General features: G+C 46.8%; 4 protein-coding genes and 1 pseudogene across 4 annotated transcripts, besides 38 other annotated features; all 5 read right to left on the reverse strand.

Annotated features, from left to right (window-relative positions):
• Positions 1–3,214: a sequence feature (heterozygous, Esmeraldo-like haplotype).
• Positions 254–336: a sequence feature (T-rich).
• Positions 383–418: a sequence feature (T-rich).
• On the reverse strand, positions 629–2,176 carry Tc00.1047053504125.120 (hypothetical protein, conserved; the record flags this gene model as incomplete). Its single annotated transcript, XM_808132.1, has 1 exon — positions 629–2,176. One exon carries the CDS (start codon positions 2,174–2,176, stop codon positions 629–631), a length of 1,548 nt encoding a protein of 515 aa, XP_813225.1.
• Positions 1,568–1,602: a microsatellite.
• Positions 2,219–2,245: a microsatellite.
• Positions 2,257–2,314: a microsatellite.
• Positions 2,458–2,480: a microsatellite.
• Positions 2,639–2,665: a sequence feature (AT_rich).
• Positions 2,691–2,716: a microsatellite.
• Positions 2,903–2,936: a microsatellite.
• Positions 3,029–3,062: a microsatellite.
• Positions 3,215–3,399: a sequence feature (haploid, non-Esmeraldo-like haplotype).
• Positions 3,277–3,297: a microsatellite.
• Positions 3,400–3,522: a sequence feature (areas merged during assembly that could not be assigned to a particular haplotype. This can correspond to areas where the two haplotypes were merged or to regions with more than two copies in the genome that were merged during assembly.).
• Positions 3,406–3,452: a microsatellite.
• Positions 3,490–3,517: a microsatellite.
• Positions 3,523–3,651: a sequence feature (haploid, non-Esmeraldo-like haplotype).
• Positions 3,558–3,578: a sequence feature (AT_rich).
• Positions 3,652–9,949: a sequence feature (heterozygous, Esmeraldo-like haplotype).
• Positions 3,661–3,707: a microsatellite.
• Positions 3,867–5,330, reverse strand: Tc00.1047053504125.100 (annotated as a pseudogene).
• Positions 5,357–5,419: a sequence feature (A-rich).
• Positions 5,490–5,516: a microsatellite.
• Positions 5,738–5,775: a microsatellite.
• Positions 5,909–5,935: a microsatellite.
• Positions 6,463–6,482: a microsatellite.
• On the reverse strand, positions 6,651–8,894 carry Tc00.1047053504125.90 (protein kinase, putative; the record flags this gene model as incomplete). The annotated part of the gene is made up of 1 exon (XM_808131.1): positions 6,651–8,894. One exon carries the CDS (start codon positions 8,892–8,894, stop codon positions 6,651–6,653), a length of 2,244 nt encoding a protein of 747 aa, XP_813224.1.
• Positions 8,661–8,683: a microsatellite.
• Positions 9,005–9,041: a microsatellite.
• Positions 9,140–9,161: a microsatellite.
• On the reverse strand, positions 9,229–11,472 carry Tc00.1047053504125.80 (hypothetical protein, conserved; the record flags this gene model as incomplete). The annotated part of the gene is made up of 1 exon (XM_808130.1): positions 9,229–11,472. The coding sequence occupies one exon, from the start codon at positions 11,470–11,472 to the stop codon at positions 9,229–9,231; it is 2,244 nt and encodes a 747-aa protein (XP_813223.1).
• Positions 9,950–10,020: a sequence feature (areas merged during assembly that could not be assigned to a particular haplotype. This can correspond to areas where the two haplotypes were merged or to regions with more than two copies in the genome that were merged during assembly.).
• Positions 10,021–15,263: part of a sequence feature (heterozygous, Esmeraldo-like haplotype) that runs on past the window's edge.
• Positions 11,529–11,556: a microsatellite.
• Positions 11,698–11,751: a microsatellite.
• Positions 11,909–11,934: a microsatellite.
• Positions 12,376–12,413: a sequence feature (A-rich).
• Positions 12,513–12,552: a microsatellite.
• Positions 12,625–12,653: a microsatellite.
• Positions 12,659–12,754: a sequence feature (T-rich).
• Tc00.1047053504125.70 (hypothetical protein, conserved) lies at positions 12,808–14,760 on the reverse strand (the record flags this gene model as incomplete). The annotated part of the gene is made up of 1 exon (XM_808129.1): positions 12,808–14,760. One exon carries the CDS (start codon positions 14,758–14,760, stop codon positions 12,808–12,810), a length of 1,953 nt encoding a protein of 650 aa, XP_813222.1.
• Positions 13,420–13,454: a microsatellite.

The raw sequence follows: 15,263 nt of genomic DNA on the forward strand, positions 1-15,263 counted from the left end.
CAGAAGCGGCAGGGCACCTCCGTCTTTTCCTTCTTCCTTGATGACCCGCACCATATTCCACTTTGTTTCTCCCCCTTCTTTTTTGAAGTCCCCTGTCCGCCACCAGCACACAAATGAATCCCCTGTTCTCTTCACTGGAACTACAAACAACAAACAAACAACAACAGAGTGAAATAAAGCCGAGACGTGTAATTTGTAATGGACGTTGAGACCTCACACGCGGATCCCTACCACCCAAAAAGGGAACAACAACAAAAACGAAAAAAAAAAAAAAAAAAAAAAAAAAACAATGAAAAAAAGAGGAAGGGGGAGGAAAAAAAAAAAAAAAAGAAAAAACTCTCTTCTACAAATGAATGCGTTCAATCTTTTGCATAAATATAGTAAAAAGAAAAAAAAAAGAAGAAGAATAAGAAAAAAACAATCCAAAATGAGGTGTTGACCACAAAATATGTTTGGTCAAAGAGAAATTATGGCGGCAGCCACAAAAAATCACAAATATAAAACAAAAAAAAAAAACAACTGCAAGCTCAGCCTGTCAACTCCTCCAACCTATAAGATTATGTGCACTACTGCAAGTAACATCGCTCCGTGACTCAAAGGTGAAACTCTTCCTTCACAAAACAAAAATTTAACCGCGTCGTCGACGCGCACCCACCAGAAAATCATACGACCACTCCCTTAGTGTAGAAGGCGCCAAGATCAACTGAAAACAATCACCATCAATGCGGTTGCCGTCCCATCCACCAAATATAATAATTTTTCCTCGAGAAGAACGAGCAGCAGCATGCGAGCGGCGACCGGGCGGCATGAAACTTAGCGTACGCTCCGCAAACAACGACTGACACCCTCGAAGAGCGGCAGGTAAGTGACTTAACGCAGTGTAATTTAATTGCGATGTTCTTTCCGTCTCCAATGTTTCATCCTCTGAGGCTTGCAGAGAGAGCACAGGGATTCCAATCGAATTGTCGGAGAAATCCCTACTCAAAAGACTCCATTCACAGGAGCAGAAGTTGTACATAAAGCAATCACCAGGAGTGTTTCCAAACTGAAACTTATCGGTCCCACCAAACACGACCATATAATGGGACAATACACATGCAGTATGCCCAAAGCGTGGAGGTGGGACAACACTACCCCACACCTTTACGCGACGCCATACAAATGTGGAGAGGTTCAACTCCCACAAAGTATTATCGCTCACGGGAGAAAAAAGGACCCCGCCAAAAACATACAGGCTCCTTCCCATTTCTGCATCGGTGGTCCTCGGCGTGACACGCGACACAGTGGCATCACTCCTTCCATCTGCAGATGATGTTGGGTCCGGGTACACCACGGCCGAATGGCAGTAACGCGGCGCTGGAATCTCCATTAGAGAACCCTGCAGATCTGTTCTGCGGGTCTCCACACACTTCCACTGTAATGCGTTTTCATCCAGCACCCATACATCATTGAAGGAGACGACACCATGCCCACCAAAGAGAATGGCCTTTCCCTCCGCCGTGGGCGCCAATGTATGTGAGCGACGAGGACTCGGCCATCCGAGGGAAGAAGTTTCACGGGTTGTGTTTGCTGCTGCTGCTGCTGCTGTTGTTGTTGTTGTTGTGGCAAAGTTCCAAGTGGAACTGCCTACCACTGGACGGATGGAATTAGGAGGGGGGGAATGCATATCCACTCGCTGGAAAACCGCCTGAAGTGTCTTCGTCCACTTACTCAGTGAAGTGAAATACAAGTCATTAAAAGCTTCTCTATTATTCGAACCGCCAAAAATAATGACGCCCCTGCCGTCCAACATGCGGTGCGCGGAGTGACCAAAACGACCGCTTGGTACATCCCCCACAACCTCCAGCTGGAAGAATTTAATTTCCGCGTCGTACAGTCTCAAAATCCATGCATCGTTCAGATATTCCTTAGCCTGTGAAACACCACCAAAAAGAAACAAAACATCCTGTTGTATCTCAGTGAGGGAATGGCCGTAGCGCGCGACAGGGCAGCAACTCTCTACATCCATCCGCTCGGAGCCAGCGGCATGACGGTCACCATGACACTCGGCGTGGGGGGAACAATTCAGTCGTCTGCAGTGCAGCCTGGATGAGGGAATGATCATACCTTGTCGGACACATGGGGCAGGGAGGCTGGAAGTCCCCTCCACAACGTCCTCTACAGGATCCGCCTCCATTTGTCGCTCCCTCCACAGAAACAAAGAGAAACGCTTTCAGGTAAAAAAAAAAAAAAAAAAAGGAAAAAAGGAACCCTAAAATATATTTATTTACATATATATAAGGGTGTAAACATATATATATATATATATGTATATTTCCTTCTGTAAACAATTCCCTTCTTACTTGACGTGTCTGAAATATGTCACTCACGCACACTTTATTACGCCACTGCACACTTCCTCCCAAGAACCCACTCATCGAAAGGGAGGGGAAAAAAGAAAAGAAAAAAAGAAAAGAATTTTTTTTTTTTTTTTTTTTTTTACAAGCCACACGTGAGAAGACCACCGTCTCACACAAACATCCACCGCGGGAGGGCAAATTGGGCATAAAGACACACGGAATACGCCATAAATAAATTAAATACGTAAATAAACCGGAAATAATAAATCCCTCATACAATCATAATAAAACTTCGGGTCAAATTAAATAATAAATAAATAAATATTCAAAAGGGAAAAAAAAAAAAAAAACCCAAACCAAATCAAACCAAACCAAACAAACTTCTTAAAATAGCAGGTTAGTCCATCTTGCAGCGACGCATTTTTTTTTTTTTTTTCTTCTCGGCGGCACAGGTGTGGGCCTCAAGCCGGAAAGACACCAGCAAAGTGCAGAATCGCACCGTCGGCGTCCATTTCAAACAGCGATGCACCGATCCACCGGCGGCGAAAAAGAAGAGACAGACGAAAACAAAACAAAACAAAACAAAAAAAAACAAAAACCGAAAAAAAAAAAAAATCCATGCGGAGTAATGCCACACACGCAGGCAGTCACAGGCAGACAGGCGTACGGGAAGAGGGAAAAATAAACGTAACAAAAAAACAAAAAACAAACAAACAAAAAAACGTGGCCGTTTTGCTCCTCTCCCCTCCTCCCCTCCTCCCCAGACACACACACACAAAAAGACAGAAGAAAATAAATAATAAAAAAAAGGGTCGGGAGAGAAGTGACATGAGCGAAAAGCCGAATTATAATTATTTTTGTTTGTTTTCTCCCTTCTTGTCAGTCGCTCCCCCCCCCCCCCCTCCCAGCCACCGAATTTTCCCCCCTTTTCCCCCCTAAACAAAACAAAACAAAACAACAAAAAAATAATGAACAAAACAGGCGTCACTCACACACGCACGCAACTCCTTTTTTTTTTTTTTTTTCGTCACCTCAAAATCCCCCCCGGTGAATACAGAGCGAGAGGAAAAAAAAAAAAAAAAAAACAAAAAAAGAACCAAAAAAAAAAAAAAACCACACCGAGAGGCATCCTTGCGTTGTGTGTGTGCGTGAGAGAGAGAGAGAGAGAGAGAGAGAGATGGAGATATCTGCTAAAGTAATACAATTAAGCAGGCAGACATATAAATAAAATAAATAAATGTGAGGGTGAGAGTGATGCATGTCAACAAATATTGGCAATAAAAGAACCATTAATAACCAAAACCTACTGAAATTAAAAGGGAAAAAAAAAAAAAAAAAAAAAAAAAAAAAAAAGAGAAGCAAAAAGAATCCCAATAACAAACGGAAAAACGTGACTTTTTCAAAGCAATAACAAAAAAACAAAGAATTTTTCTTTTCTTTTTTCTTTTTTCGCACAAACAAGTACACACACACACACCAAAGGATGCACACATCAATGCAAATAATAAGTATGCGTCATCTTACAGTCTTTATGCGAAGGGCCCGGGGTCACTGTTTTTTTCAGTGTCGTTCCGGTTACCCCGATTCAAATAATTCTCCTCCCGACTGAAGTTTTCTTCATTTGTGCCGTTTTCACTTGTGATTTCTTCCTCATTTTTCCTGTTAAATAACAAATCAATCTCCTCTAGCGTAAGTCCTTTTGTTTCTACCACAAATAACTGGATAAAGACAGCTGCAAAGGCAATACACCCACAGATAACGCTGAAAGTACCCCCCACCCCAATAGAGCCCATTAAGATTGGAAATACCTGAGAGACAAGGGCATTTGAGGCCCAGTTGCACATGGTTGCCAAAGATGCCGCCGTGCTGCGTAAATGATTTGGAAAGATTTCGCCCATAACGACCCACGGCATGGCTCCAAGACCTGGGGCAAAAAAGATAAGGTACACGCCTAGTAACGACAGGAAAACCCATCCTCCAATCGAGTACGGAATTTGATTACCCAAGAAAAAACCGACGGCCGTCATTGCAATCGTTATGACAAGACAGGCATTCGCACTTATCTGCAACAATATACGTCTTCCCCATCGATCCACAGTAAAAAGACCGCTTATGGTGGAGACAGCATTTATGCCCGCAAGTGGAATCGACAAGATAACGGGAGTTTTGGGATCCTTAAAACCGGCATCATACAATATAACTGCACTGTAGTACATGATTGTATTAATGCCGGAAGCTTGTTGTAAAACGTGGAGCATGCATCCAATGAGCAAACGACGTCGCATTGCCTTCTTGAAGATTCCGCTGTAATTAATTGCAAAGTTCTCGGAACATTCAGATTCATCGGATCTGCATATATCCACTTCAAACCTTTCGGCCAGCTTAAATGCATTTTCCCGATCACCTTTTGCAAGTAACCATCGTGGGCTCTCCGGCAGAAAGAAAACAAGCCCAACCAATTGAACTATTGCTGGCAATGCACCCAGACCAAGGGCCACACGCCACCCAACTTTTAATGGATGTAAACTGTACGAGCAATGCGGTCACGACAGAAGCAATGAATTGTGCGCCTGTAAGAGAAACGCCGTTAAACACAACGGTAGCTCCGCGCGATTCGGCGGAAGTAATTTCAGAAAGATACACGGGGACTGTAACAGACGAAATACCAATACCAAGTCCCACAACGGCACGCCCGACAAGCACCATCTCCACATTCACTGCGACAGCCATAAGAAGGGATCCAGCGGCAAACAAGAGGTCAGCCATGGCAATACAAGTCCGTCGTCCAAAGCGTAGTGACGCAATTCCGGGAATAAATGCTCCCACAAAGGCACCGATAACGGCAATACTCACAATGAGACCCGCCTTCCAGGAGTGCTCTGAAAAGCCAAAGTAATCTTTCATCTGGAAGAGGGCCCCGTTGATAACACTTGTGTCATAACCAAAAAGGAAACCGCCAAGAGCGGCAAAAAATTTTATACTCAGTCGCATATCAACCAAAACAACTCGGATGTCACTTTCTCTTCTTCTTTTGCCTTTTTTTTCTTTTTTTTTTTTTTCTTTTCCTTTTGTTTTGTTTTGTAATTCCTATTTCAGTTTCTCTTGCCTTACGTTCTCCTTTTGATTTGCCTGTGAGTGGATTCGCTTCCGTTTTTTTTTTTTTTTTTCTTTTTTTTTCCTTCAATTTTTATTTACGGCGTTGTTGTAATTTAAAAACTCCCCTCGCCCACCACCTTCACCCTTCTTTTCTTTCCTTCTTGAGCCGAGAAATGCGCAGCGGCCTTTTGGGGGGTTCACGGCGAGTACAAACAACTCTTTTTTTTTCCTTTTGGAACAGGCGGTAAGAGATGGAGAGAAGTTTTTGTACGGGAGTTTCGCGGATGCGTGGAGCGGGAGACAAAAACAACAAAAAAAAGAAAAAAAAAAAAGAAAAGAAGTGGAAGTAATCATCACACACACACACACACCGACAACAACAATGGGAAGAGAAGGCGGCTGCAAGTACCAACAGACTTTAAACCGACAAAAAAAAAACTGGGCTCATGTCTGGGCGGCACACACATCGTCTAAAAGAAAGAAAGAAAGAAAGAAGGAAAAGAAAATAGTTCAATAAGAATTTAACAACCAAAACAAAAAAATGATCATGCGAAGTGTACAATGCTGGAAAATAATGTGTGTTTTTATTTAAGCGGGTGTTAACATCTAAAAGTGTTGCGTTGCGGTGATGGGGGGGCGGTGAGTGAAAGACGTCGCAGCCCTCTACTCGTCGGCCGGCCAGTTCCCCTCTCCTCCTCCCCCTCGCCCCTATTGAAGTCTCGTATTGCGAATGTAAAAAAGAAAAAAGAAAAAAAGACAACTTTGTAGGGAGGTCCTGCCGCACATTGGACTCGGTGGAAAGACAACCATTCAATGTCCACTCGGCCACAGCACGGATCAAATTTATTTCCCCTCCCCCCCTTTCCTTTGTTTTCTTCAACCCCTCCGCCTCACTCTTGTCTCTCATTGAATGTTCATGACGAGAGAAGAGCAAGTGGTGGTGGTGGTGGAAAGTGAACGTGTGCAGTACGTTGCGTCATGTACAAAAATACTCGTCGAGACGGGGGAGTAAATAAATAGATAAGAAAACAACAACAACAACAACAAAATAAATAAGTTCTAACTGTGCGGCAAACGTGAAACTATCCGTGCAATTAGTGTAAATCCACAGCGGCTCCGTCAATTTTCCATTATTTTCGCATTATTCCTCCCATAAAGAGTTGTCCACAATTCTTTCTTTAATTCCTTTCCTTCCCTTTCCCTCCCCCGCTTCAATTAGGGCTCATCGACGGCTACTGCGCTGCTCTCTGCGTTGTCGGAGCTGTCGTTTAGCCGGTAGATAAGAGACTGATGGGGTGACGCAAAAAGTATCTTGCGCACAGGCGGTGAGTCAACATCATGACGACAGGAATGGGAATCATCATCCAATAACACGCGTGGCCCCGTTGGGCAACCACCACCACATGCATCTCCCCCCAGTACGACTCTTTCAAATAATAAGTTGGTCCGTGCATTCCCAAGCGTGATTTTAGAGGATGGGGTCCATCGCAGCATCTTTCCATGCGGAGAAACGGTTGTGGCCAGAGTGCTAGCAGCAGGAGCAGCAGTAGCGGTAGCAGTATGCATCTTGTTGGCACTCATAGAACTGCCACGACACTTGACAGAAGTCGCCGGGCTAAAACATAACGCCACGGGAGAAATAGGTGGACCAATCGTTTTGGGATTATCATCTTTTCCCTGTGCACTCATCCCGCCTGCTTTGGGAGTAAAGGAGGAGAAAGAGAGAGGGACGGCGGCGCTGCAGGCACCCCATCCGCCACTACGACGACGCGAGGCATTAATGCTCTCATGATGCGACTTCATACAAGTAGAAGCAGCTCTTGGAGTCAGACTCCCGCTAAACGAGGAGGACCACACGCTGCATCGTCGTCCAGAGCAAGACAGGTTGGGGTCCGACAAGTTCAGGCCACACTTGACACGCGAAAAGACACCCGCGATTGCCCTCTGAGACCGTTTGGCGGGTGTGCTACAAACGGGGCGGAAAGTGAACCGAGTCGTATCCACCGGCCTGCAGCAGCGGGGTCGCAGAGGAAACGTCACCTCCATATTTTCGCTGTCAACACCATATTTATGCCGAATGGGATCAAAAAAAGGATGCTTCAATGCCTCACTTGCTGTCAAACGCTTTTTTGGGTCGAGTGCAAGAAGCCCCTTCAACAACTCAAGAAACGCCGTTGACGGGGCAGAAAGACTGTCAAACAATGTCGTCTCACGTATTTTTTCTGGGTAAAATTGAAATTCCGTGCCAAGTTTTGCATAAATCTGATGAAGGACCTGCAGGTCTGTGGAGCCGCAAAAGGCAACAGACCCGGTGCTCAGTTCAAATAATGTGCAGCCCAGAGCCCACATGTCACACGCAAAGTAGTCCTCAGCACGGCCCATGAGCTGCTCTGGGGATTTATAGTACAAAGTCCCACGCCCACTCCCCACTTTCGTGCTCTCATGCATGAAGTGTGCTGCACTGAAGTCCCCAAGAGCAGCCTTGAAGTATTTCTGCTCTTCTTCCTTCTCTTCGGAGAAAAAGACATTGTTGAGCCGGCGTTCTATGTGCGTGCTGCCAAGCCCTGCTCCAGGCATTGCGGGGAAACACTGTTCAGCGGCATTGACAATCATTTTTGCCGCATTTACCCGCCGGAGAAGAATGTTACTTGGCTTGATGTCACGGTGGGCGACGCCGCGTCGATGAAGATGGGCAATTGCAGAAGCCACACTATAAAGCAATGGGCACGCAATATCTTCCTTCATAAAAGCCGTATTGGCCGCACGCAGTTCTCTCCCAACATCGCTGTCCATGAGCTCCATGGCGAAGAATGTGACCCTGCTTGGGGAGGTGTAACTACCGAGGAACTTTACAATGTGATGGTGTGGCCCAAGGTACTGCAGGATCGTACTCTCGCAGGGCGAACGGGCAACAGAAGGAATCCGTCCCCACGCAGGAGAACTCTTTTTCTCCCTCCCTTCTTCACTTATATTTTCCTTCTCCAGCTCCGCCGTCACCCCCTTCACCTCCACCATTTCTTCATCTTCTTTTTCCTCAAAAATGCCGTCGCTGTCATCATGCATATCATCGTCGTAGATTTGACTGTTGTTGCTTAGATCGCTGCTGCAGCTGACGTGGCCGTCCACATCCCTCAGCAGATTGTCATCATCATCATCCTTTTCAAATGTCAGTGTTGCCGTCCTTGCGCTTGTGGGCCTTTTCCCATGATGGGCAACACAGGAACAATGATGATGATGACGATGATGATAGCAACGGTGGCCTGCCAGACGCGCACACTGCAAAGGACTTCTTCCACATTCTGCCGCTCCTTTTGCAAAGAGACGCTTCACTGCCACGAGCTCACGGGTGCAATGGTGCTGTGCGAGAAACACCGTCCCACTGCCACCGGAGCCCAGCTTCAGCTTGCATACGTCAAACGCAAACTCTCCGCTTTTTGTCCCACGGGGTGAGAAGGTCATCCGAGCAATCCCCTGTCTCTCCCTCTCTCTCTCTATTGCCCACCCTCACGACAACGGAGCGCCCCTCTCTCAACACCACCCGCGTTGCCGGTTACTAATCGTCCACACACAAAAAAAAAAAAAGTGAAAAAAAAAAAAAAAAAAAAATGAAGGGCGATTTCACCAAGAACGTTCAAAGAACAATACATGGCTGCTCCAGAGGTGGGTACTAGCAGTAAAGGCAGATAAATCACAAACGAATGCACATATATATATATATATATATATTCAAGAATTAAGCGTGGGAGGTACAGAAGATAGCGCCAGAAAAAGTTTCAACAAATACAAACCATTGCTAGCAGGCCCCTGAGGGAATGCTCACTTTCTCAATGGCAAGACTGGGCAATACGACATGTCCGCATTCATCGTCCATCTCACTCAACAAAAGTTGCTTACACCTTTGAGCATCCCGCAGGCGACGCCGTGAAAGAATTGCATCCATAAATATCACATAACTCCTCTCTGTTGTGCAATTGGCTGCGATGGATGCAAGCACCTCCTCACAAAAAAAGTTATTGAGCCCTTGTAAACCTAAATGCGTTGCTTCACTTATGTTATTCGACTCCATTAGAGATCCCTCATCTAAAAAGAGACGACATATCAATCGACACAAAGAAATACTCGTGAACTCGTCATTTACCAACGTCCAGAGTGCAAGAATTTTACTACGGGACGGCACACATAGTTCCACCGATGGCGGTGAGCAGATCGCATTCGACTCATACGCATGTCTTCGCAAAAGGCTGCGCATTCGAGTCGAGTGAGACGGGGACTCCAAAGGCACAAGAAGACGCGTCGTGTGACTCTCGGTGGTCAGTCGCACCATGTTCAGGACCCACTGTGTCGTGTCGCCATCATGGCCGAACACCTCTTCCACAAGTTGCTGAACGGTGGCAAAGTGTACGCCACAGTCAAGGGCGGCAGCACAAGTAGGAATGCAGTGTGCAGGCGTCAATAGCCCAGAGGCGGCGGCCACACGCAGTACGGCAAGTGATCGATGGCCCATCCACGCCTCTCTGCGCATTCCCACACCCGTGCGCATCGTGCGACAAATGACGGTGACCGCATCTTCCAGAGCCCACGGATTTTCCTTAAACAACAAGGCAAGGACAGGGCTGTCAACAGAAAGATGGTTCCATACCAACCGTGCAGCCTTCTCGTCATGGCCCATTCGTCGCAGCCGTCGCAGCAAAGGCATGCAACAGCGAACAAAAGGAACATGTACTTTAAAACTACAAAACGTCAGCGCCAACTCGCAAAAAACCATCAGTGGCGACAAATTTAATCGCTGCAAAAGACGCGGATATCGCAGTAGCGCACAACTCCACCTTCTCCGCGACAGAGACCGCGATGAGCGAAGTTGTGAGATGAAAAAACTCCGCAACTGGCTCTGATTTTTCGTCAATTCTGAAGTACGTTTTTTACCCCGCCTATGCCTCGGTAAGATGTGTTCTACAGGGCCAAATAGAGCGTCTACCAGAGTTGCCGCCTGAAAAGCCTGCTGTAGAATGTGGGAGTCGGGCAGCACGAGGTCCTTCACTTCGGTCCAAAGCTTCCCTGACGGGCCAATCCCCTTCTTGTAAAGACACCGAATCTCATTTCGTGGCATGGAAAGAATTTCTGCAGGACCACACTGTGTGGGATGAACAAATCCACTGAGGAAGGCCGGACCAATCTGCTGCAAAAGATTCTCGTCGTAGGAGGGGCTCGGCTCAATGACATTAACAAAGTCTTCTTGTAGAATAAATGGGATGAGACACGGGGATTGTGCGCCTTGCGGCCTGGTTGCCAGTGCCGTTGCATTGATCCAACTGAGCTTCTCGTAGACCGGGACGACACCTTCATCTTGCATGGAAAGTTCATGCACGGCCTTTACAAGTAACAGCCGTGTTCGTTGCATGCCAAGCGCTGAGAGAAACGGATAACTATCCTCGCTAGTCACACCCACCGACGGCTCAGAAGAAGACGCATTTGTGTGAGGACCGGGTTGTCGCTGCAGCCGATGTTTTTGTTCCATCAACGATTGATGGAGTACCGACACAACAGTTCGTAACGTCTCCACGTCCCCAATGACGCCTAATGTCTTTATTGTCCTACGCATCCAATTCGTTGCCCGTGACTTTGCGCGGATTGTTGTCCTTGCCTCCGGATGCTGCCATGAGTGCATCAATTCCACTCCCATTGCAAATTGTCCGGCCTCAAACAGAATTGCCACACACTGCGCCGCAAGGGGGAGTGGAAGTTGGTGCATCTGCCACGCAATGTCACGTTGCGGGCCGGATTGAGAGAACTTAATGACCGCCAGGGCACTACTCCACGTGTCGCTGACGCCATGAAGCGCAGCCGTTGACGGTTCTACCTCCCTTGTCGCCGGTGTGTGTTCTTCATCTTTTTCTTGTTGTTTCTGTTGCCATCCGTCCCTATTCACCGCTGGCACAAGGCGGCCGGCCACAGCGATGCTTGAAACGAGAGAAGTCTGTGCGGCGGGGCCCACTGCGACCCGAGCGCACACCTTCTCTATCGCCTTCAGCCAACTCATCCGCGGCAGGCAGACAGGCCGCCAATACACCGCCTCCTCCCCCTGAGATGTACTTTTGTGTGTGTGTGTGTGTGTGTGTGTGTGGTACTACCAACGCCCCCGCTCCACCTCCGGTTGAGGTGAAACGGTCATGACAAGCGGGGAAAGAAGAAAAAGTCTCCAGGACGTCCATGGACACAAAAAGAAAAAACAACAACAAAAACACCGCAGTAAAAACACACACACAAAAAAAAAAAAAAAAAAGAAACAAAAGAAACAAACAAACAAACAAAAAAAAAACAGGACAACATCGCCGTGATCCTCCAAATAAGCATTGAAATTACACTCACATGGACACTCAGACAAGTACGGGGGCACATGCCTCAAATAATACCGGCACAACTCCTTCTTTCAGGGACTCTACACAAAAGGAAACGCACACACCGCGGAGTAAAGCAAAAAAAAAAAAAAAAAAAAAAAAAAGTTAAAAACCATCAGAGATTTCCCATTATTTTATTATTCACGCCACGTCGCATCACTCGCTCGCACAAATGACACAAATTTATACGCCCCCGTGCCTTTTGCCGTTGGTTTCACGAAAGAAACAACAAAAAGAGGAAACGGGAGTTAACGTTGCGTTTGAAGGGCGCAGCGGCCCAAAAGCAAAAAAACAACAACAACAAAAAAAGCACAGTTGAACAATCGACAAATTCTTCTGTCGTGCCGGCAGAACACCCAACCACCTCCCGCATCTTGTCAGCCATTCAGTCCTCCAAGCCACTCTCCCTCTCCTCCCAATGTGTGCTCCATTCCTCTGTCCACCCAACTCAACCCCACGCTAACAGCAGCCACATATATAAATACATGTGGATTCCCCCTTATTCCTTTTTCTTCATTATATTTTATTTCTGACTCCCCGGGCCATTTTCTCTCTCTCTTTTTTTTTTTCTTTTTTTTCTTTTCGTTTGTTTATTTGGCGTACGCCGCGGCAGCCCGCACTAACGTCACGCCCACGTCAAACACGGCGATGCCACAGTAAGAGGGGGAAAAGCACACACACGCAAAACAAAACAAAACAAAAAAAAAAGAAGTAAAACAAAAGAAGTGTGCAACATTTCATTTCCGAATGCCTCCTCCTCCTTCTCCTCCCCCCCACAACTTACACACAGCTCCAAAAAGGAAAAAAAAAAAAAAAAAAAAAATGGGGAAAAAACAAACAAACACAAAACACAGCAATAGCAGCAGAAAAAAAAGGATGCGGAAGAAAAAAAAATTGAAAAGCAACAACGACAACAACAACAAACAAGATATTGTCAAGCCTTCCCCTCCCCCCGCTCCTCCTTTTTACCAAACGCCTCAAGGAGGCCAAGAGCGGTTTCTCCGCAACGCTGGCGTATCATACAAATGCAACAATGGATTGAAAGTGCCCGCATTGAATTTAGTCTTCGAAAACACTTCTTCTGAAATCCCCTCCTGCGTTACGGAGCATGAACCTAAATCACCCAACTTGGCATCATGCTTTTCATCGTCACCCTCAGGGTCACTATAGATAGGGCTAGATGATACTGTGTTCATTTCCACAGCACCCAATGGAGGTTTTCTGTCTAATTCAGAAAAAGATCCAACATTTGTTGCCACAGATCCCCTCTTCTCTGTTTGCAGGAGAAAGAGGCACAAGTCATCTTTCACCATCGTTGTTGTACACCCCGCGGTATCCTGTGGAACCCTAGAAAACATATCCCAAGAGTACGACGATCTTCTGACAAGATTCTTTAAGGTCATCTTTTTTGCATTTATTTTTGAGTTATTTTCTAAACTTTTTGAAAAGATTGTCGGTTTACAGAAGAATTTATTCCCCTTGATTGATGTCTGCCAGGGTTCTATACTCTCTGTGTGGTAACTGGCATCATGTTTGTCATTGACCAACCGCTCCTTCTCTTGTTCCTTGTTCAATTCTTCCTTTGCGGTATCATCATTATCATTATTGTCATCCTCATCATTATGCAGAACTACTACTGGTAATGAACAAGTAATGGGCGTCGCATCTTCCTCTGTGAATCGAGCCAATGCACTCTTCACGTCCATTTCTTCCATATGTATGGATTGAAACAATGCAGTGGGTTCTTTTTCTTCTTCTTGCATTGCACCCTCCTTTATACCCCCCTGGACACTATCATCAATGGGGATAAGTTTGTCAGCAGCCTCCGTATGCTCCTCCTCAGAGCCCAGTATTCCCACATGGGCGATGCTTACTTGGGAATTCAGACTCTCAATCTGCACGTTATGTTCTATTTCTCTCCGGGTCTCAAAACTCACCTGAGAAGCGGCAGAAGGTGTCGTGTCATCGTGGTTTCGAAACGACACACCATGCCCTCTCGTGAAGAAGCAAACTTCATTCAAATCATGCATTAACGGTAACGGAATTTCCGGAAGTAGGGAGCGTTCAACGGCCGGAGATTCGCTCTGTGACGGACCGCCATTTGAAATAGGGGGAGTCGTCATGATGCCATTCAAACTCGCATCCGAGTCCGTGCGGGTTGCGACCCCTGCACTGGGACCGACGGGTTGCTTCGCTGGCGCCTTCAAATCAGGCCTAGAATTCCGAGACTCAAACGGAATGACATACCGGGGCCTTTGCGAGATGGAGGGGTGGAGGTACCAATCCCGCGGTATCACAGACTCTGGTATCTCCCTGACACGTGAACGATCCGGCGGTGAGGCCTTTGGAGCCTCCTCCTCAATCAAACGATGGACGTAAGTGGCTAACCTCCTTGGAACTAACTTATTGCACACACGTGCCGCACGATTGCACCACGTCGGTATTTGTAACTTCTGCACCGTCGACAACAATTCACAGAAACGCTGAGCAAAGTGGTTGCAGTTGCGATTGAGAATATGATAGTCACTACTCCGCCATTCATTTTCCAGCCTGTGAAGGATCGTGTCAACCTGCTGCGGGGAGTGCGTGGTGACGCCCAAGAAAAGCGTGCGGTAAAGTGTACCGGCGGCCTGCCCCGGGTACACACAAAAAAGCCCCGATGCGTTCGCGGACTCGACGCACTCACCGTACCCCCACTCAATGCCGTACACAACAACGCCACAGTGGTAGACCCCCATACCCACCTTCCTCAGCTGCTTGTTCTGCTCCAACAAACTATACACATTTACCTGAACTGCCGTTTCTTGAACTGGCCGTGAAATCGGTTTGGGCGGTGCACATCTCCGCAACCCCTTCTTCTCCATTTGTGAAACCTCCACTCGCTTGTCGGCTACACCATCTTCTTCATTTTGACAGCAACAAAGCACCATCGCCCCAATTCCCTCCCCTCCCCTCCACGACACCAAACACCACACCACCCCTTCCTTCTAAATCGTTTAATTCCCTCTTCTTCTCTTCCTTCCTGCACACCACACCACCTCGCGGACGTGTGTTTTTATTAAACGACACTTGCCGTAGAGAAACCCGCGGCGGCGACGGAAGGCGATACAAAATGCACTGAAAATCAACAGCAACAACAACAGTAATAAACAGAAAGAAATCAAATACAAGAAAAAACACAGCCACAGACAAACACACAGGTATAAATACTCACCACACCAAACCCCGGGGTTAGGGCGCCACAATAGACATGGACTGACAAAAAAGATGGGTAGTAACATATCACTGGAAATGATGCGCCGCTCCTCTCCACCACCTCCACCACCAATATCGGGAACAGAGTTCAAAAGGTCACTGTGATGCATGGAGAGGCATACTATACGCTCAACAACACTGCGGGAGGCGTGGATAGTGAACGTAATAAACGCAAAGA

This window comes from Trypanosoma cruzi, genomic scaffold (genome assembly GCF_000209065.1).
Source record: "Trypanosoma cruzi strain CL Brener 1047053516987 genomic scaffold, whole genome shotgun sequence".
Taxonomy (NCBI): domain Eukaryota; phylum Euglenozoa; class Kinetoplastea; order Trypanosomatida; family Trypanosomatidae; genus Trypanosoma; species Trypanosoma cruzi.